This window comes from Antechinus flavipes, chromosome X (assembly GCF_016432865.1).
Source record: "Antechinus flavipes isolate AdamAnt ecotype Samford, QLD, Australia chromosome X, AdamAnt_v2, whole genome shotgun sequence".
In the NCBI taxonomy this organism is placed as follows: Eukaryota; Metazoa; Chordata; class Mammalia; order Dasyuromorphia; family Dasyuridae; genus Antechinus; species Antechinus flavipes.
Window position 1 is genome coordinate 59,005,924 of NC_067404.1, and position 25,069 is coordinate 59,030,992.

Here is a 25,069-nt window from a genome sequence, read left to right on the forward strand (position 1 = left end):
CGCGGCGCTGGGCTCTTGGCAGTAGGCGCTGACCCCGGTGAGCAGAGCAGTCCCTAACTCAGGCAGCCCGAGCTCCAGCCGCAGCAGCCCGCCGCCGCAGCACAGCCACAGCCGCAGCCACAGCCGCAGCCACCCCGCCATCTCCTCGCCGCCAGTATGTCTCTTTCCAGCAAACTGACCTTGGACAAGGTGGACCTGAAGGGGAAAAGGGTCATCATGAGGTAATAATTCTCAGCGGCTCCTCCTCTGGGGAGCTTCCTCTTCTGGCTCCTCTACGCCCTTCCGGGGTCCCTCGGGGGTCCCTACTTTTAAAGTGAGTCCGCGGGCAAGGCAGGGTGTAAGCATCCCTAGTGCCCGAAGCTTAAGTTCACCTGGTGCCCGAGGCTTAAGTTCTCCTTGCCTCTCCTTCTCCCCCGACTCCCCCCCCCCCCTCCCCGTGCAGTCTCATGGGGGGTCGGGATCTCTTACCCTGCGGACCATGTGGGATCCCTGCTCCTGGGAGAGTCCTCCGAAGGTCACCCCATTCAAGCCCCTGCCCCCTCCCCCAGGCGGGGGCCCTTGTGGCTCCAAATGTTACATAAAGAATCTCTTCCTCCAGCTTCCTGCCCCTCTTCCCCCTCTCCTCCTACCCTCACCCCCCTTCCTCTTCCCACACCCCCTGGAGAAAAGGAGGCACCTTTTGTTTTTCAGCTGCTGTACCGCAATTGGGGATGCTTGAAGAAAGGAGTGCCTCAAAGCCCTGCGAATTAAGACGGATGGCAGTGGGGGTGGGGGGTGGGGGGTGGGGGGCGGGTGCTATCCGGTGATGTTCCGCTAAGCTTGTGTAACCAGCCTCCTGCTTTGCTGGCTTGGGTTCTAAGCCGATGCAGAGGCATTTTGAGGGAAGTGTTTTTTATCCTCGAACTCCCGAGTCCACTCTGCTCCTCTGCTTAGTCCATAGGAATCTGGATGCAGCATCTTAGCTTAATGGTGTTAAAGTCAGGGTAGATCTTAAAGGTCATCCACGCTAACCCCTTCAGTTGATGAACAAACTTCCGGCTCTAAGACGGGAAGGGAGCTTACTCAATGTCCCAGAGCTCGAAAGTGGTAGATTCTCTGACCTCAGATGCTGTACTCTTTTCAGAATTGTTTCTATTGAGATTCCTTTGCCCCATTTACTCTCTTGCCAAGCATCCCTTCTCTCCTGGAACCGCTCACAAAGTGTTTTGCATATATTAATTCTCAAAACGTTCTTGTGTGCTAGGAAGATTGGTATTCTGGAAAAAAACAAAACAAAACAAAACTGGAGCCCAAAAGAGTGAGCTGGTGATTTGGAGTTTCTTTTCTTTTCTTTTTTTTTCTTTTCTTTTGTTTTGTTTTTATCTCCGGGTCTTGGAAGCAGGACTTGGAATTCAAATCTTCTAACTCCCCCTCTTCCCTTCCCCTCCCATTTAAAATTTTGGGAGATGTGGAAAAAAACAATCAGAATGATGGCTTAGAAGAGAGCTTCTCTTAGAGTTCGAGAACCTGCCTCTGCCGCTTACCACCTCTGTGTTCTTGGGTAGCCATCTCTCTGAGCCTCAGTTTCCTTCTTTGTATAATGGGAGGGTGGAGTCTAGTGACTTAACACACACCCCATCTTACCCCCAATATGGGCTGATAAAGAGGAAACTGCAGCCAGACATTGAATTGTGGAAGAGTTTGATTTCTCATGGTTTAAAAGGAGTACCCAGGTTGAGAGCCAGAGATCTATATTCCAATGCAACACACCATTTTTCTCTTTGAGGGAAATGCTTGTTTGACAGGTCACTGTGATTTTTGATGGTCCACGTTCTCTCCCAGTTTGGGCAGATCTTCTGACCTTCTGGATATTAACAGACATATCAGGCAGTGGAAAAGTCCTTCAGCATTACAGAACATTTATTTGTAAATAAAGAGAACTAACTGGCATAGATTTTAATCCTGGCTGAGACCCGAGGAGGTCATTTTGCTTAATTCCTTTTTTCTAATTTAGCCTGGCTAAGTTGGACCACATATGATCTCTCCTATGTTGCCATTTATCATCAGAATGATCTAGCAGCCTATACCTCTGAGAAACATTTTCTGATGTCCAAATTTCTCTTGATTTAGAGACATGCAATCAATCTGTCAGGAGCTTTTTTATAAGGGCCCCTCCTAGATAATGGAGAATTTCATTGCGTGTGTAGTGTATTAGAGACTTCTGCCTGTAGAGGGTTATATGTAATCATCTTGGAGACTTTTCTTATTTTCTTTCTCCCTGACTCCCCTCATCTCTAGGCTCAAGGATTCTCAAGGTCGCCTCTATACTTTCTCTTGGTTCATGCATTCAGCTGGGTCAGGTAGGATGGGGCCTGGAGGTTCCTCGATGGTAGCTTGCCTCTATCTGCAGCACCAGACATTTGCTCTTTAACCCATCAGTATATGAAAATGGAACTTTTGATTTCTGGAACTAACCAGATTGGAGTTGAAGAGAGTGAAACATGCTTATCTTTCCCCCCTGGGCTTGAGATGATTAGCATCTTCTTCCCTAAGGCTCAAAGTTTCTCCTAATTTATAGCCCAGGGCTTCAGGGGAATTAACCAGATCCCAATAGAAAATGACCTCTCCAAGGTCACCCATTTAGTTGGTAGTAGAGAGTATTCTTTACGGCCCTGGTCTCCTGACTGCTGGAGTCCTTAAACAGATTGAAGTAGCCGGACCTTGCTTCTGTATGACAAAGGTTGTGATCAAGAACATTGTATTTACATGGCTGCTTAGGAGCTCTGGAAGTTTCTTTTTCTGCCAATTTGTGTAGGTCTTTTGAACAATGAATCACACTTGGGATTGTGGGATTGGGCCCACTTTTTCAGTAGGCCCAGTCAGCCATGTGCTTGCTGCCAGCACAATTCCCTTCTGCTTTTTTGCGCTTGTGGTAGTTGTTGGCAGCAGCCCAGAGTCCCGATCTCCTGATCACCTGCTTTTCCTCTCCACCAAATAGAACTATGAATAGAACTTTTCTGGGACCCTGACTTAAATCTAAATAATATTTGAGATATATAGCATGACCACTTGTGTTGAAAATTTGGTTAATAAAGTACAGCCAATTACTGGCCAAGTCACTACAGTGCCCTTCAATCTTCCCAACCCGATGAGTATATTTTCTGCTGCCACTTTTATGCAATGTCATTTCCTCTCACGACTCTTTACCAGCTTGTAAACACCTCTCCTCATTCTCTTTGCTTTTTTTCCTCTGGCATGCCGTAACCTGACAGACTCTCTGTAGGATGTGTTCTAGATGAAAATGGAAGCCAAAGCGGAAGCTGAGAATAGAAAGGAGAAAAAAAGGATTTTCATCCTTTTCTTATTTGGCAGTACATTTGTTAGTTTTCTGACTCTGCTGCTTGTGCCAGTGAGAGAATTTATTGCTTGGGTGGGGTAGGAGAAATGTGAATCAGACAATTAGGCAATTGGAACCGAAGGGAAATTTAGAAATCATTTAAAGAAACTTCATTTTATAGAAATGGAAGAGTATGACTTGTAAGTAGTTAAGAATAGAATCTTCTGCCTTCCAGGGCTTTGCCTATAAACCATATTACCAGAGAACTCAGATTTTATAAACCTCAGGTCTATCTGGATGTAAGGGAAACCTTAATCCAGGAGTTGGTAACCATCAGGAAACAGTCTACATTCTCCGTTTTGAGTTTCTGGCAGACTTGTGGCAGATTTCATGAATCTGCCTACCTTTTGAGTACAATGTACTCTTCTTCCTCTAATTCATCCCAGTGCATAGTAAACAACAGGAAAACTGGACACATTGTAGATCCTTTAAAGAGATGCTGATTAATCCCATCCTATTGGTTGGGAAAGACTGTCCTAAAAAATCCATTCCCTAGGTCCATTGATTTTGGTTATAACAGGTGAACTCTGACCCCTGACCAGTTATGAGGACCGTGTTTGTACATTTACAGGGGTGTCAGCAAGGGGGAGGATGACAGCAGAACTGGCTTGATAACTAATAGCAACAGGATATTGTTTGGATCAAGGCTTTGTTGGAGCCAGCTTGATCCAGCTCAGGAAGATATCAGTTGTTAATGGCAAACCCTACAAAATCAGGGTTTGCTTTATTGTTGACCTATTAGAGTGAAGAAAGTGATGGAGAAAATGTTAATAATTCAGGTTAAACTTAAAAGTATGTTTTGTTTGTATGCACACCCCTGGTTTGGAGCAATCTTAATTATTTTTTTAAATGAGTTTTATTTCTATATTTTGTTTTTTTATATTACAACCATTACTGGTTATAGCCCCTTTACGTGATGAACATCTCCCCCCCCCCCCAAAAAAAAAAAGGAAAAAAGCCTGATAAGCTAAATCAATTAGTAGCAGCAATTTGATAGCACATGCCACATTTAGCACTTGTAGTCCCCCACTTCTATTGGAAGGAGAGGAATGTGTTTCCTCATGCTTTCAAGGCCAGGATTAGTCATTAATATCATTTAGAATTACTAATTGTTTGATGTTATTTTGTTATAGTTGTGAATAGTCCTGAGCCAGCTTATCTTATTCTATCAATTTCTATATCTTCCCAGGTTTTTCTGAATTAATAAAAATTCGTCATTTTTGAGGGTACAGTAAGACACTCCACTATATTTAAATGCCATAATTTAGCCGTTCCTCAACCAGTGGTCACCCATTTTGTTTCCAGTTTTTCTTTTATTTTGCCACTCCCAAAAAAGCTATTTCTGAATACTGGAGAAATGCCTAGTATTTGGTCAAAGGATATATATGTAGTATTTTCTAGCTTGTCCGATAAAACAGGTATTTTTTTCTCATACTGCTTTCCTTTCTAAAATGTTTACCCCTTGAATCTCTGCTAGCCTTATGATCCAATTAGATAGGGTTGCCTCGAATTAATATAGTGCTTTATAGTTTTAAAATCAGTTTTTTTTGGAGAGATGCCCCATAATGTAGGCAGTAGAGAAAGTACCACCATTTTACAGGGGAAGAGATCAAAGGTTAGAGAAGTGAAACCATCCTCTCTTCTCGGCAATACATGAGGCCAGTGTTAGAGAAGGGTTGAGATTTCAGTTTTTTGGGCTGAAAGGAAATGGAATAAGACTTTCTGTATTCACTTGGTCTGGTTTGAGATGCGGGAATCAAGTGAATTAAATGAAACAGGAAAGGTAGCATTAAAGGAGTTGGTGAGGAAAGAGGAAGGCCACCTATTTTAGGAGCCGGAAGAGTGTTTGGGATCTAATAAATGAATTTCTTTCCTGACACTGTGGCCCCCTAGTGTTTCAGAAAGAAACTTCTCTTTCCTTTTCTCTATGGAGTTCTTTATTTGGAGAAGAGTGAATCATTAGCTCTCTTTCAGAGGGAATGCCCTACCCTTAACTTTTTCACCATGTGTCTTCTGCATACTTTGAGGGAAAATGAATCATTAAAATAGACTACTCTTCATCCTATTTGAAATGTGAACTGGAGCTGGCAAAGTGCCATGTCTGTGATATTTAAAAGGAGATGCTTGGGGTCTGATCAGATTGCCTGGAACCACCTGCTACAATACAGATCTCTTTCCTCAGCAATATACAGTCTTAAAAAAAGTTTCCCTAGTCAAAGCACTTGACTTTTCCTACTCTGTTGATTTTACTTTTAAGCATTTTTTTATTAAGCATTATTTTCTGACCGCAATTTCTTCCCAATTTCTTGAATTTTATTTCCCTTTGAACTATTCTGGAATTTCTTGCTGTTGTGTAGTTTAGCACAAGAATCCAACATTTCTCTAGATCCTCCTGTTGAGTTTTTCTTAGTCTTGTGGAATGGAGCTCAGGCCTTCAAGAAAAGATGTTATGTTCTTTTCCCCCACTACCTTCTTCCCTTGATTTTGTGAAAAATTCTTTTTTTTAGATATATTTTATTTTATAATAACTTTATATTGACAGAATCCATGCCAGGGTAATTTTTTTTTTTTTTACAACATTATCCCTTGCACTCGCTTCTGTTCCGATTTTTCCCCTCCTTCCCTCCACCCCCTCCCCTAGATGGCAAGCAGTCCTATATATGTTAGATATGTTGCAGTATATCCTAGATACAATATATGTTTGCAGAACCGAACAGTTCTCTTGTTGCACAGGGAAAGTTGGATTCAGAAGGTAAAAATAACCCGGGAAGAAAAACAAAAATGCAAATAGTTGTGAAAAATTCTTAATGTGATGCCAAATATTTTCTAATATCCACACCTTTCCTTTCCCCCATTAGCAAAGAGAGTTAAGCAAAACCAATTTTTAGTTAGAGTTGACTTACCTAAGCTTGGTTTTGGATTTTTAACAGGTATTTCTCAATTCTCAAATGGACTGAGGCCAGAGGCCTGTATCAGATCTCCACCTCAGACTCCTTGGGTGACCATTGAACATCTCTCAGCCTCAGTTTCTTCTATAAAATGCAAATAATAAGAACATTCCCCTTGTGGGAGGCTTAGAATCAATGGAGATAGATCACCTATGCGAGGTGCCCCATAACCTCTAAAGCCATATTTGGAAATAGAAGCTATCATTATGATAGTGGATGCTACGTTCTGGTAGTTCTATCTCTAAGGTGGGAAAGGCTTGGCACCTGATAACCAGCCTAGCTTCAGAGGTGAATTTTTTGGTTTTGGGAATTCTCAAGGATTTTCTGCTTAGTTGGAAAAGTGTTACAGTCTGGATCAGTGGAGAGAGGACCCAAGCAAAATCAAATGATTATTGTGTATGCCTTTTTTTCCCCAAAGAAATGCTTTTTTTGGGAGGGGGAAAGGGAATAGATAAGCATCTTATAAGATATCTAGATGGTTAGCAAGTGTTTTGAATTTTTATTAACTTTTTGTGGAAACTAGGTAAAATAAGCTACAGAGAGTATGGTTATAAGGACTATATTTTGTTTCTTCAGAACTGCTACAAAGAAGCAATATGGATTTCAGTTCAGATTTTCAGTCCTGCAACAAAGTAGAAAAACAAGAGTTTCTAAACCTCTTAGTTACATTACTACCATCAGTGACTGTTTTAATAACATCATCCCTTGTAAAAATTTTGATACCTGCCATATGGGCTACTTAAACATTGAACGGATTAAAAAATGAACAGAAAACATTTTCTAAAGAAACATGCCCCACTATCACTGAAAACTTTTGTTAATGCTCTTGAAAAAATGACTGTCTCCATCAAGCAATGGGAGATGTTATTCACGAAAAAATCCATGTTAAAGGATTCTGAAGCTTTTTGTACAACTTCAGGAAGAGCTTGCTAAATTTCAGTGTCAGCAGGATGGCTCTCAGAAATCTTTTTCTGTAAAGGCAATTTGCTGCATAGATTCATTGCAAAGTACACACATCCCTACCGAAATTCACAAATGCAAACCACAAAAAGTAATTATCTCTCTGGAGGAAATGGTTTGCCCAAAATTAACGTGTAAAAGTTACTGTAGTGGCAAGAAACTATTAGTGCAGATTTCCACACATTGATCTAGGCTCACATGTCTAGGATAATAGGATAACATTCTAGAATAATACTTTTAGGCTTTTAAGAATGCTAAGTTTAACATAAGCTTTGTATTCAAAAATCATTAAAGGAGTAAATAAAATCCATATTAAAGGCACAAAAGGCAGTATGATATAGTAGAGGACCAGCCTTAAATTGAGGAAGATCCATGTTCAAGGCCAGTTGCAGTAGATGGCTTTTAGAGAAACGTTACCATCCCATATTGCTGTTTTCAGGCAAATGAGAATGTGAGAAGCCACTGTAGTGATAGTAGAGGTCTTGACCCAACTCTCTTCAAATTGACTTGGGCAACTCATTTGATCTGTCTGTTTCTTCATCTGTAAAATGTAGACCTCTAAAAGTTCCAGCTCTAGCTCTATTAACCTGTGAAATAAGCTGAGATTCCTAGGAGTACAGAGAAAACTGTAGATCATCTCAATTCAGCTTTACAACAAGAATCAGTCGTTATTGTTAATGAAAAGAATTCATATTTCTTTAAAATTGGCAGACAAGCCCTGCTCTAGTGGGAAGGGGGGACATCCACCAGGAAGGTAGTGTATTTTGGGGGGTTAGCATAAAGTGAATAAATCACTTATCTGTAAAGTAAACTTGATGGCATCTTCACCTTGGGGTGAAGGGCCAACCTGAAGTCTTAGTTTTGATATGACTGGAGAGGGATAATTTGTGAACATTGTACTGGAATCTCTTATTTCACCTTTGTTTCTGGATCCCAGGGCTTCTCCCTGACTGGGAACTTAATTTCCCTGCTGAATTCTTGACCTTTCTGATCATACCTATATGGAATTGGAGAGAGCAGCAAAATGACTGGATCGTCCCTAGATCACTCCTATGAATTGATTATATATCTGATTGCCTTCAGAATAAGACTAACCATGCATTGATTTGATCATGATTGATCACTTAGGGACGTCATTTAATTTTCTTATCCTGGAAGTCTGGTATCTCAGGAATTAAGATGGTTCAGGCATACTTTGGAATGATAGAAGTGGCTTCCTAAAGTGGCCTGAACAACATATAGTTAATTCATGGTGCCTGACTTTGACTTTTTAATCTTTGCAGGGTAGATTTTAATGTTCCCATGAAGAACAAGGAGATAACCAACAACCAGAGGTAAGATCCCTAAGTCTCTTTTCAGAGAGAAGTCCCTTGGGCCTAGTTGGGGATGTGTAAAGCAGGGCTTCTTCACCCTTTTGGTGTCATGGACCCCTTTGGCAGTCTGGTGAGTCTGTGTACTTAGTTCTTAGAATAATGAAAATTATTAGACTGTAATACAGCTCCTGCCTTAGTGCTTAGCACAGTGCCTGGCACTCTGTTGGTACTTAATAAATGTTTAATAAATGAATGAGTAATGATTTTCAATGCATAGAATTACAAAAGAAACAAGGGGGTTAGTAGCCCAGTGGGTAGAGCTATAGGCTTAGAATTAGGAAGGCTCATCTTCCCGAGTTCCAGTCTGACCTCCGACACTTCCTAATTATGTGATCCTGGCCAACTCACTTCACCTGGTTTGCCTCATCTGGTTCCTCACCTGCAAAATGAACTGGAGAAGAAAATAGCAAACCATTCCAGTATCTTTGTTAAGAAACCTGAAATGGGTCATGAAAAGGTGAATACTACTGAAATGACTGAAAACCAGCATTTTTTTGCCCAATCCAGGTTCATGCTTCCACTCCCATCTATCCCCAGACCCTAGATTCAGAATACTTATTGTAAAGAATCAGGGGATTTCCAAAAAGTAGCATTGTAAAGTCTTTAGGAGAGCTGTTTAGACTAGAAACTCATCTTTTCCATCTGATTGCTCCCCGTTCACTTTATAGTATCATAATCTGTAGCTATGATAGAATAAGAGGGAAAAACTAAAAAACAGGTTCAGGGTGGGGGGAAAGACACTTTCCCTCCTTGTTTTTATGCTGGTGCCTCCTCCCTCTTCTACCTCCCCATTCGGAAATTTGTTTTACAATTTAGAATGATGAATACTTAGATATCTTGCTTTCTGGCCTTCATTGTCCTAAAATAGTATCTAAGAAGTACAGTAGGAAGATTGTTATATAGTCCAATACACATTGTACCTGAATCAGTCAATGCACTTAAATCAGGCTTTTTTCCCCTGGATGATCCAAGGGGAAAAAAATCACCTATTTATGAGAATCTCATCATTTTAAAGAAATTGGTCAAATTTTGTTCCAAAGCAAGAATAATTTTTGCTCTTGGCTCCAAGTCTCAGATCAAAAAAATAAATGCTATTACATTTTGATGACTTTTTGCTGGAAAGATGCTTTCTGATGCTGTGAAATAGAGTCTTGAGGCTTTTGGTCCAGGCATGGCTATAACATGGTGATGAGATGTCTTCCCATTCTGTCACTCTTCTTTTTGCCTGCTTTGGATTTTTCCATCTTCTGGAATATTTGAAAGAAGTCTCTGGAAATACCAAATTTAGGAATAAGCTACAATGTGAAAGGCTAAAAAAACCTATTTTTGTTGGAGCAGTCCTTCCATTTTCAGTAGTCCATGAAATTTATAAAAATGAAAATCAGAAAAAAATGAAGACTGATATTTTAGAGTTAGGTTAGCAGGTGACCCTGATAAGACCAGCTTTAATCTGACAGTTGTATTTATAGAATCGTGACCTTTCCATGGGTTCAAGGCGAAGCCATCTGTACCTGAGCAGAAATCTTCTATAAGTGGACCTCCATGCCTTTATGACAACTCCACTAGTAGGGCACTCATTTCCTAATGAGGGAAGTGCTGTACTCTATTTTGGAACTGTTCTGTTCCAGAATTTTTCCCTTTTATTGAACTGAAATTTGCCTCTGCAGCTCTCCCCTATTGCTGTTACTTCTCTTTTCTAACTTTTTCCAGGCTTAATATCTGTAGTTTCTTAAACTCTCATTCAGCTTTCTCTTTTCATCTTCAAATCTAATTTGTGTTCATGGTTTACTTTTTCTCTGGCATAGAATTCTGCCTGAGGACACCAGTGTATTGTATCCAAAGATCTTTCAAATTCCATGTTCTTCTGATCCTGGATTCCAATGAATTTTCGTCTCTCTTTTTTTTTCCTCAGCTCCTTCATTAATGCTTGCTTTGGAAGGATCCACTTTTGATTCTATGGGGGACAAAATCCAGGAAACAGTTTTTTCTAAAGCCATTATTTTCTTTAAGCTCAATCTGTAACAGATGTCTAAAAAGCAAATTCTGTGGATCATTTTGATTATTGTATAAATAAACCAGGTTTTAAATATACTCTATGACATAAAGTGGCCTTATTTTTATTTCCTTGATATTTCTGATTTGCACTTAGTTTTACAATTAAACTGTTTTAAGAGAAGATGTCCTTCCCCACCATTTTATCGCTCCATTTTAGGTATTTTGACAATTTGCTGGTAATCATAAGATCAGGATGAAATGTAACTTATCCTAGATGGGATTTTAGGAGGTAGCATGGAGCTACCTTTAGGAAGTATGGAAGGACTTGAGAAGGGTAAAGGCCTTTGTATCTTATGAAGCAAAGTTTTCTACTAGCTTGTAAGAATGATCTTTCCTTTTTGGTGTACAGAATCAAGGCTGCTCTTCCTACCATCCTTTACTGTTTGGATAATGGAGCCACGTCCGTTGTTCTGATGAGCCACTTAGGCCGACCTGATGGTGTCCCCATGCCTGACAAATTCTCTTTGGAACCTGTGGCTGCAGAGCTTAAATCCTTGCTGGGCAAGTAAGTGTTTGAGTTTAGGTGGGCTCCTATCTTGGATGCTCTATTTTAGCAGGCATGTTTCTCACCAGTTTGCTAGCTTTTTAGTCCACTCATATCTCTGCATCTCTCTCTCTTAATTCCCAGAGATGTTCTGTTCCTGAAGGATTGTGTGGGTCCAGAAGTGGAGAAAGCCTGTGCTAATCCACCTAACGGTTCTATCATTTTGCTGGAGAATCTTCGCTTCCATGTTGAAGAAGAAGGAAAAGGCAAAGATGCTTCTGGGAACAAGGTAAGTCCTTAGATTTGGACATTGAATATAGCATCCAATAGTGGAAAGTGAAGAGATGGATATGCATAAAATGGAGGTTCATGTGGCTTTAAATACATACAAATCATTCAGGTCCCACTATTGTTAGTAAAAGTGCTCCCTTTTTTTGTTTTTGGGATGCAATCTGGGGCTAAGTACATGTCTGAGATCAGATATGAATTCAGATCCTCCTGACTTCAGAACTGGTGCTCTATCCACTGTGCCACCTAGCTGCCTCAAGGTGTTCCCATTAGAAAGTGCCTTGTAACACACAGTAGCCTAAGCTTAATCCCGGAGCATTATCATTTTTTTGTGCTTGTTGTTTTCTGCCAGCTTATGATTTAAATGGAGGAATCACTCTGGAAGGATAGTGGGAATTTGGGCATGCTGAATGCTCTAATGCTTACTCTGATGTGGGGAATACAAAGGGAAAGGAAGTACAGGGTCATACCACCTAAGTGACTAGACTGAACAACACTTACGCAGTGCAGAGTTTGAGAATTCTTTTGGCAAGACTAAAACAAAAAGCTGGGGTATAATGAGAAGGTACTTTGTATTGTCCTTGGAAAAGAGAAGGAATTTGGAGGACTTGCTTGGCAGTTGGAAAAACTGAATCTAGTATAATTAGGAATATTCCTATTAGAAAACTATTGAGGTAAGTAGTTATTATGACTTCTCCAAGTCTGGTATAGGTGTACCTGGGTGTAGAGGAAGCAGGTGAATGGTGTGATCTTGGCCAGATTATCTATGGTTTCTGTAGCACTTCTCTCTCAAAATACATGCAAAGATAATTTTCAACATTCACCTTTGCAAAATCTTGTGTTTTAAATTTTTCTCTCTCCATACCCTCTTTCCCCGCCAGACAGCAAATAATCCCATATATGTTAAACATGTACAATTCTTCTATATGTATTTGGAGAGCTCAAAGTACCTTCATACTTGTGCTGGTTTTCCTTCTCAGAATCTCTGAAGTTGGCAGAAGTGGCTATTTCCTCCAGTTTACAAAAAGAGAACATTGAGTCTCTTGAAAAGTAGAGGAATCTGACTAACTTGTTGCTACTAAAACCGTAGTTTAGGCTTCTGATTCTTTGCCCACTGGATCAATTTATTTTTTCAATTACATGTAAAGATAGTTTTCAACATTCATTTTTGTAAGGTTTTGAATTCCAAATTTTTTCTTCCCTCCTCAGTACAGCAAGCGATCTGGTATAGGTCATACATGTACAGTCATTTTGAACATATTTCCATGTTAGTCTTATTGTGACAGAAAAATAAGCACAAAAGGGAAAAACCACAAGAAAAAAACCAACAAACAAGCCAAAAAAAAGTTGAAAACATTATGCTTCTATCACAATCCGTAGTTCTTTCTTTGGATGCAGATGGCATTTTTCATCCCAATTCTACTGGAATTACCTTGGATCTCACTGTATTGCTGAGAAGAGCTAAATCTCAGAGATGATCATCACGCAATCTTTGGCTATTATTATGTGCAATGTTTGCCTGATTCTGCTTAATTCGTTGAGCCTCAATTCATGCAAGTCTTTCCAGGCCTTTCTGAAATCAGCCTGTTCATCATTTCTTACATGAAAATAACATTCCATTACATTCATATACCATAACCTATTCAGCCATTCCCCAGCTGATTGATTTCCATTCTCTGCTGCTACAAACATTTTTGCACATGTGGGTCCTTTTCTCTCTTTTATGATCTCTTTGGGATAGTAGGATCTTTGGGATCCTACTACCTAGATTGTTTTAACACAGATTTGATCAGCATGGTCAGAAAGTGCAACTTTGGTGAGGAAGTTGGTGGTAAAAGCTGATTCCCTTGGGATCATTTCTTATTAACCAGATGGCTAGAAGAAGGAGCCAGAGATGATCTTAGCATTTTCTGCTTTTAAGGTCTTGGAACAAGCAGAAATTCCAGGCTAAGTGTCTTGGTCTCATTTTGCACAGCTGACATTTGCCTAAGGTCAACAAGGGAGTGCCTGCTTTTAAGCAGTTTCTTTTCTTAGCACCATTAGTCCTGGTCCTGCTCTTTCCTATCTTTGGCATCATCTTGCTACAGTAGCGCTGGAATGCTGACCTACAATGTTGGGCCCTTCCCTCACTGAAACCCAAGACACTCAGATTGAAAGTGGCAGAAGTTAAATTGCAGCCCTGAGGTGGAACTTGGGATAGTACATTTTGGGGGGGGATCAACAAGCCAACTTTCTAGTTACATGGTACACCAGGGCTTTCCACCTCTGCTTTAGACTTCCATTCCAAAAATCAATCAAAATTCATTTAGAATAAGGAGGCTTGGAGAATGTCTTATGTTCTCCGTAGAGCAGAGGCTGCTGGAAAAAACTTGGGGATGTCTAGAGCCAGATGAAAATAGAATTGGAAAGCGGTTAACAAAATAAATAAAAATGAAACACAACATTGATGATGTTAATTTGTCATTTTTAAGTCAATTTGGAGCTGCAGTAATCAGACTTCTAATTGAGTTTGACACCAATTCATTGGAACACTTTTCTCCTAAAAGGTGCTCCATTTATTTGAACAGTCCCAAGTGGGCAGAGATGCTCATGTATTTTTCTTGAGAGAACTTAATTAAGGTCATATCATAAAGGAGAAAACAGCCCATGTCTCTGGACTAGAAGCCCTAGAAAAATGGTGATAGTGCTTGTATTTGGAACTGCCTGTCACAGAGCATAGTTATAAAAAAGAGTTTGACCATAAACCTTCTGGCTGTTCATAACCTAAGCACTTCTGCTTTCAAAAAATCTCTCTTCATTCGTGCTCCCTTCTCTTTATTTGCAAATTTGGGCCCTTCTTTATCACCTCTTACTTGGATCTCCAGTCTCTCTTTCAACTGCCAAGGTTATCTTTCTAAGCACCAGGGGCTCTGTGTTACTTCTAGGATCAAATAGAAGCTCTTGTTTACCCTTTAAGGTTCTTCATAACCTGTCCCTTTCTTAGGTTTTCAGTTTTTTTAAATCTTATTATTCCTCACACACTGACCTACTTGCAATTTCCACCAACATGGTCCTTCGTCTGCTGTCTCTGTTCCTTTGCTTTGACTGTTTCATCTTACAGGATTTCCTTCCTCACCTGGCTCTTAGTGTTTCCTTCAAGATTTCTTTCAAGACTCAGTTCAAATTCTGCCTTCTCCCGATTCCCCAGCTGCTAATTGCTTTCTCTCACCTTGTATGTTCTGTCTACTCTGTATTTTTTTATCTTATTCCTATCTAGTTGTTCACTTCTTGCTTCCTCCATTAGAATGTAAGCTCCATTTTGTTTTTTGTAATTTTTTTTATTTTAAACTTAAATATAAAATGAGGGAAGAAAAACAGAACATTGCTATGTACACAGCAAACAGCAGACCATTAAGAGGATTCAGTATTAAACAATAAATTGCCTTTTCAAGAAAACCTATATAATAAATACTACATGTTGTTTGCAAAACTGCCTAGCTTCTCTTTGCTTCCTTGTTGGTTTTTGTTGTTGTTGTTTGCTGTACACTTTTTTCCCTCTCTCTACCCTCTTCTACTTAAAAGAAGACTACATTTAGCGTGGATACATACCTACATTAAACATATATATCTATATACATATATGTAAGACCGTACTATGCTTATTTTTTCCTATCCTGTTTCTCTGAAGTTGGATAGCATCATCCTAAGTCCACATCCTTTCCATGTTTTTCTAAACCATCATTTCCTATAACACAGTGATAGTCCAACCCAAATGAAAGTCCTATGTGAAAAACTGAATTTTCTCCCAATTTTCTGCATTTCTGTTCTTGGCTACACAGATTTTATTTATATGATTTTAATTTAAAATAATCGCAATCCTTTTTATACTTCAGCAATATTCTTGTCTTATAATATGGTTTGTGTTTTGATACTGCTGAATCTCCTTCCTTTACAGCTTTTCCCACTGAAGTTCCTAATCTTTTGTTCTTCCAAATGAAATTAATCATTTTTTTTCTAACTCAGTAAAATAACTTTTAAAAATTATGTTGACTATTCATAAACAATACATGTTACTTTAATCATTTAGATAGGAGTTTATTTGCATAAAAAGTGTTTTATGTTGAAGTCTGCTTTGTTAGGTATACTCAGGTGTTTTATACCACGTACCTATTTTAAATGGTCTAAAACATTGAATAATATTGCTATCACATAGTATAGTTTCTCTTTTTTTCCCCACTTTTGATTAAATCTGTTTTAATTTTAACTTTGAGATAATGACTACCATCCCTGCTTTTTTTAAAATCTCTCTTCAATATGATTTTCCATATCAGTTGTTTATTTGATGAGATGTTTTACTTTCTCTTCCTTTTTTTAATTCATTCTTGTGATTTTGTTTTATGATTTGTTGGTATCTTAGAACATCATTAGCTTCCCCTTGCCCAGTTCTCATTTTCAAGTAATTATTTTCTTAAGTTTTTGATTCTCTATCCCAGTTGGTTGACTTTCTTTTCATTTTCTTGGATTGCTCTTTTATTCCCTTAATTTTTTCTGCAGTGTCTTATTTGATTTAAGGTCTTTCAAGAAATCTTTCTCTGCTTGGGACCACTTGATGTTTCTTATTGAAAAAGGAGTGGCTTTTTTTTTTTTAAGCTCTATTAACTTCCTCTAAGGTTAGTTCTTCCTCCTTTGCTTACTCATTTTTATTTTTATTTGTTTTGTTTTGTTTATAGCAGCTATTGATATAATCAAGTTGTAGGCCTGAGGTATGGGGAACAATGTGCTAAGCCTCAAGTCCTTCTTACTGTTAGTATTTTCTGAGATCTGTTTTGGGGCTCAACAATGGGCTTCCCTCTTCACTCCTAAGCCATGGATAGGCCCCCCCAGCCATATTATACTGCAAATTATTTTGCTTACTATGGATCCTCCAGTGTCTACAAACTATATCTGGCTTCTTTTCCCTGGAACTGAAACCAGGGGCTCTGTTCTAAAAGTGGCTACAGCCAAAAGGATCCCTGCCTTTCATTACTGCACTCACTAAATATGTGCTAGCTACTTCTCCCTGCAGCTACAGCCTGGGACTTGTTTGGTCAGCATAACTGTGATTGTCATCTATCAGCATTGGAAAGTCTTTCACTCTTTTTCTCTTTTCAGTCAAACCCCCACACCTGCAGAGATGAAAATTTCTACAGCTGAGGTTGCCTCTCAATTTGGCTTTGTCCAGAGCTTGTTTGTTGGCCTCCTTTCTTGGGCTCTTCACAGATTATCTTAAGACAACTGCTTTATCCCGTGTTTATTTCTATTGCTCTTAGGTGATGTTCCATCTTTTTTGTGGAGGAAATTTAGAAAACAAAGTTTTTTGTCTTAATCTGCCATCTGCCCAGAATCCTCTCCGAATTGAAGCTCCTTGAGGACAGGGACAGTTTATTTTGCCCTTCTTTGTGTCTTTCGTACTTAGCACAGTGCTGAACACGTAGTAAATGCTCATTGGTGTGATTTGACCTGACTTTCCTGACTGCCTTTTGCTCCCTGATGATGTGTCATTTTAGAACTGTGGGGCAGCAGACTGAACAACCTTTCAATTGTCTGGAGTGACTTAAGGAAAGTCAAGTACACGAGCTATTAAACAGATTCCTTCTTTACTTTGCTCTTTGGGGAAGAGCTGTGCTTGAGTTGCATTTTGAAAATAAACCTGCTGGGTTTCAGTGCAAATACTCTAGGTTCCACCTCCTCTTCTTTGCCCTTTCCACATTGGTGCTTGTCTGTTATTCTATGGCCGTCTTGGTTCTTGACTGTTTTCATTTAGCCTCCTGAATTTAATACCATACAACCTTTTAGGAAGGGTCAAGGGTCAGCTCTTTTCAGAAAAGTTATAAGCGTGCACAGAAAAGTCCAGGCCCTTCCTTGGATAGGCCAGGAAATGGGAGCCCACAGAGATAACATGGCATCCCAGGGTGCAGAGGAATGAGTGACAGATGGGGAGAGGAACAATCTGGACAAAGTGAAGTTTCTTCCAAGTCTGTTGCTCTACTACCTTGTAGAGACTTGTAGTTTTAGGGAGAGGAGAAGAAAGAGAACATGTGATCCTGTTGGCAATTTAAAAAATATACATGTATATCCACATTTCCTAAGTTTTAAAGTTTAAGATTACCTGTGCTATTCTTTTCTCTTATTAGGGAATGCTTAATAATGGTTAGAAATGTTTTTTCAGTTGCTTTCTGAGGTATTTCTATTCCTTATGGTTTTTTTTTTTCCCTCAGATCAAAGCTGATCCAGCTAAAGTAGAAGCCTTCCAAGCATCTCTCTCCAAGTTGGGGGATGTCTATGTCAATGATGCTTTTGGTACTGCTCACCGTGCCCACAGGTACTCAGTTCCTTTCGTTGTAATGTTGGCAACAAGGCAGCACCTTGAAGATGGGAAAGGAGAGAAAAGTTGAAAGGAGATAGGGATGAAGCATTCTGGTTCAGATTTGGTCTTCCTGAATCAAAGGGGACAATGAAAGCTTAATGTTCATGGTGTTATCTGATAGAGAATCCTAGTCCTGAGGAGAAAGGTTGTTCTCCCCACGTGAAATAGCCGGAGTTCAAAGCTTATTCCCCTAATAGGAAACAAATTGAAAAATCAACCCCAGCTCTCTTGTCAGCATGGGTTGGGTAACTTAGCTGAACTCTTTCACCTATGGTGGGCCTTTCTTCTCAGTCCTTTGTCTTCTATCACCTAGGTGAGCAGTTACATTTTAAAGAATGGGATCATTGCAGAGTTGTTCTCAGGTGTAAGGGAGATAACACCTAGTCCCTACTTGTCTGATTGGGAGAAAAGCTACAAGCACTAACGATAGCCTGTCCTCTTTATTATATATTATATACAAAACAAAGTACTGAATTCAGAGCGGGGAAGGTCATTATCATTGGGAGATCAGGGGAGACTTTCTGGAGGTGATGGTCTTCAGAGGATAGTGAGAAGGCACTTAGTTTAAAAAGTGGGGGGAGACATTACAGGCATTACAGGCATAGAGATTGTCATAAAGTAAAGTTATATTTGTGAGCAGCAAGTTGTCCAGGATGACTGGAGTGTCGGGTTCATGGAGGGGAGTGATAGGAAGTAGGACTGGACAGACAGAATGACACCACATAGTAGAGAGGCCTGAACATGAAATAGAAGAGTTCTAACACTTAGCCATTAAAAGCTAGTCAAGAGTTTCGAGCATAAGAATGACAGGAAGGACCTTAGAGATCATCCTACTAAACCTAGCCTTGCCTTCCATTTAAAAATAAGGAAACTTGGGCTCACAGAAAGGCTGGTGATTCTCACAGTTTGTACTTGGATTATCCAGCATTTGATCCATATGATAATGGTATTTGCAGATAACAAAAACACATAGTAATGCCTATCAAAGAGAGAAGAGCAGGAAGGGAATGAGTGTCTATTAAGTATCTGCTATGTTCCAGGCACAGTTCTGAAGTGACTTAAAATGTTATCGACTGGTGGTCTAGGAGACATGCGTGCATGTGTCATGCAATTTTAATAAAATTCCCCTGCTGTATCTTTTGGTTGACCTAGGGAGTTAAACCTTAGGAAACGGTTTTGATGCTTAGAGTTCTTTGTGATGTCCAGCAAGATTTGTATAAAAACTTTTTATTTTACTTTCTTTAGGTGGAGAAGAAGCTGTCCTCACTTGTGTACCAAATCCTTACTCTTACCTAAGTTAATGTCATATTTTTTAGGTTTAGGTTTAATGTTGAGTCCCTGGGCATTTGTATGTAGGTTTCTTGATGCTGTCAGGCTCTTATTATGAAACATGACTAAAGTGAACCTGTATTCTCTCACTAGTTCCTCTGAGCCTTCCAGAGCCTCAGCTTGTTTCCAAGCATGCTTCCCTTTTAATTTATGGAATGAAAGCTACAACTCTCTGGACATCCCAGAAGAGATTCCTGATAGGCCTAGGATCGTTTGAAACGTTAATGACGTTTTTTGTTTTTTTTCTCTCCTAGTTCCATGGTGGGAGTGAACCTGCCCCAGAAGGCATGTGGTTTCCTCATGAAAAAGGAGCTGACTTATTTTGCCAAGGCCTTGGAGAGCCCAGAGAGGCCCTTCCTGGCCATCTTGGGCGGGTAAGAGTTGCTTTCTAAGTTCTTGAAGAAGACTTAGAGGTTAGGGGCCAGTCCTTTTATTTTGTCTTCACCTTTGACAAATGGAGCCTTTCCCTTACAGATGTTTTTAGGGGAAGAAATGTCCATCTTAAACTCTGTTTTGTCAGAACTTCTCATGCTTTTCCTTTGACCACTCCTGTAAAAAAGGCAGATGGGCAGGCAGAAAAGACCTCTGAGTTTTTGGATTAAAAACAAGTCTCATATCTTGCACCCAATGGAAAAAGCTGGAAAATGTATTTATTTTTTTACATGTACAAATGGTTCATTTTCTCTGCTTGCTACTTAGTTGTTGCTTTACTTTAAAAGAGATAGGAAATGGCCAACTAGAAGAGGTTGCTTCTGGTCAAAGTTCAGTGAGGAAAGCCATTTGGGTGCCAGCCCCAAGACTCGTGGCTGGGAGTCCATGACCTTTCTGGGCAATGGTTAGAGTCCACAGGGCAGAAAACACTCAGCATTTCCCTGTGTAAACTGCCCCTGGGAATGTGGACCAGTTGCAGATAACTTAGAAGCTTTACTCAACAGGATCCAAGCCCCCCAAACCCAGAGTTTCAGGGTCCTGGAGATTTCTAGTGGGGATGGATTATTATCTTTTTCATTCTTGTCCCCTCAAAAAATAAGTAGTGAAAGGATATCCTGGAAGTCTTACCTGGAAGCCTTTCTCAAATTGAAATTGACATTTAAAGTACCTAGGTTTTCACCTTCCTTTCCATTCAGGTATAAGGGATGGAAATTACCTAATGGTGCCTGGTAAGTTCTTGGAAACAAAAGAACTAAAAACAAAGTCAACAGCAGAGTTTGTTTTGGTTTGGATTCAAGTCGCTAATCAATAAGCATTTATTGAGTGCCTACTATATGCCCTGTACCAAGCACTGGGGATACAAAGAAAGTCAAAGGAGAGTGCTTTCAAGGAGCTCACAGTCTGAGTCATATCTGTATCCAGCTTCTTTCTCTCCTGCTAAATTGTTTCCCTTCCCCATTCTTTTTTATTTATTTTGGGGTTGATTTTTTTTTTTTTTTTTTGGTGCGTGTGTATTGTTTTGTTTTGTTTTTGGCAAGGCTTAAATTGCCCATGATCACAAAGCCAGTAAATGTCAAGTGTCTGAAGCTGAATTTGAACTTGGGTTCTTCTCATTGCACTGCCAGTGCTTTATCTAGTGTGCCATCCAGCTGCTCCCCTTTTCCCATTCTTAAATAAAAATGAAAAAAATTGTTCCTCTGGTGAATTATTTTGTGGTGTATTCTCTACCAAACAAAATAAAGTATGGGCTTTACTGGTGAAATTAAAGACCCTAACATTTCCCAAGCCTCTTGGGGGACTTCTGACTGAATTAAATTGTGGACCCTTTTAAGAGGTGTAACTTACAGCTCTGAGTTCTGTATGTACATAGCTATAAGGAAATCCCTGGCTATTACTTGAATCTCTTTGTTTAGCTGAGACTTGTTTGGGGAGATGTCATCTGCCACTTTACTTTTGTAAACAAAGTATTTCCAAAAAAAGAAGAAAAAGTTTCAAAGGGATAGTAAATGCCCATCTCCTTTCCCCTCTCCTCTTAACTTTCCGCTCTCCTCCTCCTCCACTGTTTTCCTGTGCTGTGGCACATACATACATCCAGAAGATAGGAAGAGGATGAGTGCCAATTTTCTTTGGTTGGGCTTATAAAACAAAAAATCTCCTCAGCCCCTCCCTGTAAACTGGAGCAGAAAAACAACAGTTAGGTCAGTCCTGGCCCAGTACCCCCAGAATTTCCAACTGGGGCCCTGGTCACAAAGCCAGGGGAGGTCTCCATACACACTAAAGAATCTGAGGGGAGGGGTACCATGTGCACAATTGTTCAGGGCTTGGATACCTGGGTAGTTGTTGCTTCGTCCACATGCATGCCTTTCCCTAGTGATGTTCTGACATTTAAGTTCGCTAAGTTGTGAGGTACTGTCTTCATTTGGTTGATGCTTTTTTTTTTCTTCCTAGAGCTAAAGTTGCCGATAAAATCCAGTTGATCAACAATATGCTAGACAAAGTCAATGAGATGATCATTGGTGGTGGGATGGGTTTCACCTTCCTCAAGGTGCTCAACAACATGGAGGTATGAAACAAATGGAATTGGATAATCACTGCACTTGTGGCTGCTTATGAATGCCTAAAAAGGAACAAAAACCCAAACTCTCAATGTAAGCCCTGAATTAACTTCTGTCACATCCCCCAAACTTTCATTTATCTTGGTGAATGGCCTCTGCTTGCTCCTCTCATTTCTTGCTGTGTTGTTCTTGGATATGAATGCATTGTGTATCAGATTTCATTTGTCTCATGGGACAGTCTTCCTGTGTAAATGTCCTTAGCAAGTAGCTCCTCATTGCTCCTGTCTGTCCTGCTCCCCAGATTGGAACTTCTCTTTTTGATGAAGAGGGGGCTAAGATTGTCAAAGACCTGATGGCCAAGGCTGAGAAGAATGGTGTCAAGATCACTTTGCCTGTTGACTTCGTCACAGCGGACAAGTTTGATGAGAATGCCAAGACTGGCCAAGCCACAGTGGCTTCTGGCATCCCTGCTGGATGGATGGTGAGACCCCTTTGTAGATAGCACTATAAGCCATTCTTTACTGAGCATTCTTCTGTCTTGAGAGAAGGAGCTGGTGCTGAAGTGGAGCTTTCGGCCCTTGCGAGAAGACTCTGTGGGAAAGGCATCATTGAGCCAACTAAAGAACTGGGGCCTTCAATTCCTGATTTTGGTCCCAGTGCTGTTGCAAGTTATTAAATTATATATGAAATTAAACTGCCTGGCCTTTCTGAAGGAGATAAAATAAATAAATCAGTTGTTTTTCTGGTTTGGTTTCGGTTTGTACATGGGGTATACACCTTCTGGTTCTTTAGAGGGCCCATCTTTTGCCTCATTAGGACCAAGTGAAAGGCCTTTGCTCTTATCTGTCCAAGTGCATTTTCTTCAGGGCTCAACTTTCATATCTCCCTCTTAGGGTTTGGACTGTGGCCCCGAGAGCAGCAAGAAGTACGCGGAAGCCGTGGCCCGGGCCAAACAGATTGTGTGGAATGGACCTGTTGGAGTATTTGAGTGGGAAGCCTTTGCTCGAGGAACCAAAGAGCTCATGAACAACGTGGTGGAGGCCACCAAGAGGGGTTGCATCACTATCATAGGTAAGGGGAACCTACCCAAATCCTAGTCATGTAAACTGATGTACTAGCTCCACAGGCCTAATGGCATAGCTGCCATCCAGGGGAGCCGTGATGAACCGCCCCAGGGACTTAGCTATATCTGGATAAATCACAAAAGCCAAGAGTGTCTGCAGCTAAGTCCAAGGGAAAGATTCCGTGGTTTCCTTTTGAGTATGAAGAACACATTGCCTCCTCAGGAATTTTCAGCTTTGTTTTTCTTCTTCTCCTTTGCCCATCACTTTGCAGGTGGTGGGGATACTGCCACTTGTTGTGCCAAATGGAACACTGAGGACAAAGTCAGCCATGTGAGCACTGGGGGTGGTGCCAGTCTAGAGCTGCTGGAGGGTGAGTTTTGTGGAGTGTTCCTTTGCTTTTGCCGTCTTGGGGTGGGAAGGAAGATGGTAGAAAGAAAGGAAACAGAAAAGAGCTTAGGGATAATTTGTTGCTGCCAGCTGGTTAGTGGAAAGTTCAGGACCTGATGATGTACTTCAGTGTGCTAACTTTCTTTTAATATTTGAATACCTACTATGGTAATTTGGGGCTAGACTCTCAGGAGTTTTTTACCTAATGCCGATTGGTTTGTCCTGGCAAAAAGTCATAATTCCCTAATATTTGCTGGACACGATGTTCTCTTTCCCTAGTATTAGTCTGCTTACTTCAGGGGTCCTTGAACTGAACCCTTTCATGAGGCTGATAGACAATTTAGCTAACAATAGATCCCGTACTTGAGAGGGACTGAGATGTTATTTACCTCCCAAAACATCTGTTGTAGGGATTTATCTGTGGATCTTCCTGCAAATAGAGGCCTATGTAAGATGACCTTTCTTATAACCCTTAGTCCCAGAACTGAAAAGAGCTGGGATCATTTTACATTGACCTGAGGCCCTGTTAGGGTTTCCTCAGCTGTTGGGAATGCTCTAACAGAGACTTGATAAGACTTGGACGATGAGCAATGGATGTTCCTTTTAGGTAATTTGATAGGAATTTTGTTCACATTGTTGTGTCAGGATGGCTAAGGAGTATTGATTTTTCAAGACTTTATTGAGAGGTGAACTGTAGTGGCCAAAGAAAAAGCACAATCTTTTGGGACTGTACTAAAGGTGGAATTTCCCTAACCCTTTCAAGGGCTTTTTTGCATTTCAGCATATTATGTGTAGCGTTCCCTTCTTCTCTTCTACCCCCCAACACCTCTCCCCCCCCCCAAAATGGGATTTGTATGAACTTGCTTCCAAAGACTTTGAAAAACAACTAAGTCTTTGTGGAGGGAAAGTGCTGCTGTATCATAATCCAGCTTAATAGTGGGGAAGCTTCGAGGGGAAACAGTTGGCCACTGTCACAATGCATGGATTTAAAGGGCAGTTCCAGGTTCATACATTCCAGGGAGAGTTGAAGAGGGCAGGTTGGATTGTGGGCCTGGAGTAACCTTCCTGTGTGCTTTTTCTCCCTCCCAGGCAAAGTCCTCCCTGGGGTGGCTGCCCTGAGCAATGTCTAACGGGTGCCACTTTCCGGCCTGCTGCTTTCTGTGCATCACTCTTCCAACATGACACTGCAGTTCTTCCTGTCCCTTTCCTTGGCACTAGGCAAGTTTCTCCCTCAAGATTCAACCAGTGGCCAGAAGATGGGGCAATGAGGGCCCCAGAAGCAGCTCAACTCAACTTTGTGTTTCCTGGGTGTTGCCTGTTGTCAGATCTCACTTGAACTTATTTAGTGTGTCTAAACCATTGCTGTGATCTGTAGAGTGTGTGTGTGTGTATATATATATATATATATATATATTATATATATACATATACATATATATGTATAACATATATTTATATTTTGCCTTTAGAAAGAAAAAAAAACAATAACTAAAGCCATTGTTAGCCATACTCTTGAAATAGTTTGTTCTGTTCAGCTTTGTCAGCAGCTGTTTTTGTCATTACCCACACACAGTATGGAAACAAGAAGAAACTCCAGTTTGGGGTTGGGGGCAGGAGGCAAGGTTGACCTGTTAAATAAACATTTCATAAAAGTGCCAGCTCAATTAAACTGCTTTCTTCTTTCTTTTCTGTCATGCGGGATCTGGAGAAAGGCTCATTGGCCTTTGCCATTTTCTACTAGAACAGTTCAGTATATTCAGGTACATTTTCAAAGCGCTTCCAGTGGTTTCACATTTATTTTCTCAGATTGAGGCCTGGGCCACCAAAGGGATGGATGCTGATGGGTAAGTTAGAGGGATGAATTTTGCTGAATGCAGAACAATGTCTGAGTTGGCAAGTTATGGGACAGGACTGGCTGGAAGATAAGGATGGTT

At 40.4% G+C, this 25,069-nt stretch overlaps 1 protein-coding gene across 1 annotated transcript; it reads left to right on the plus strand.

Moving 5' to 3' along the window:
* Nucleotides 1-24,790, plus strand: PGK1 (phosphoglycerate kinase 1). Its single transcript, XM_051969084.1, has 11 exons — nt 1-221; nt 8,568-8,618; nt 11,062-11,217; nt 11,341-11,485; nt 17,721-17,824; nt 19,453-19,572; nt 21,578-21,692; nt 21,986-22,165; nt 22,578-22,755; nt 23,020-23,118; nt 24,225-24,790. The coding sequence occupies exons 1-11, from the start codon at nt 157-159 to the stop codon at nt 24,263-24,265; spliced, it is 1,254 nt and encodes a 417-aa protein (XP_051825044.1). The 5' UTR covers nt 1-156; the 3' UTR covers nt 24,266-24,790.
* The last annotated feature ends 279 nt before the right edge of the window (nt 24,791-25,069 follow it).

What these genes read in the sequence shown, in the direction of transcription:
- PGK1 (XM_051969084.1), top strand. Translation starts at nt 157, where the DNA reads ATGTCTCTTTCCAGCAAACTGACCTTGGACAAGGTGGACCTGAAGGGG. An exon ending in GAGATAACCAACAACCAGAG is followed by an intron (nt 8,619 to 11,061) that starts GTAAGATCCCTA and finishes TTTGGTGTACAG; the next exon opens with AATCAAGGCTGCTCTTCCTA. An exon ending in CTTAAATCCTTGCTGGGCAA is followed by an intron (nt 11,218 to 11,340) that starts GTAAGTGTTTGA and finishes CTTAATTCCCAG; the next exon opens with AGATGTTCTGTTCCTGAAGG.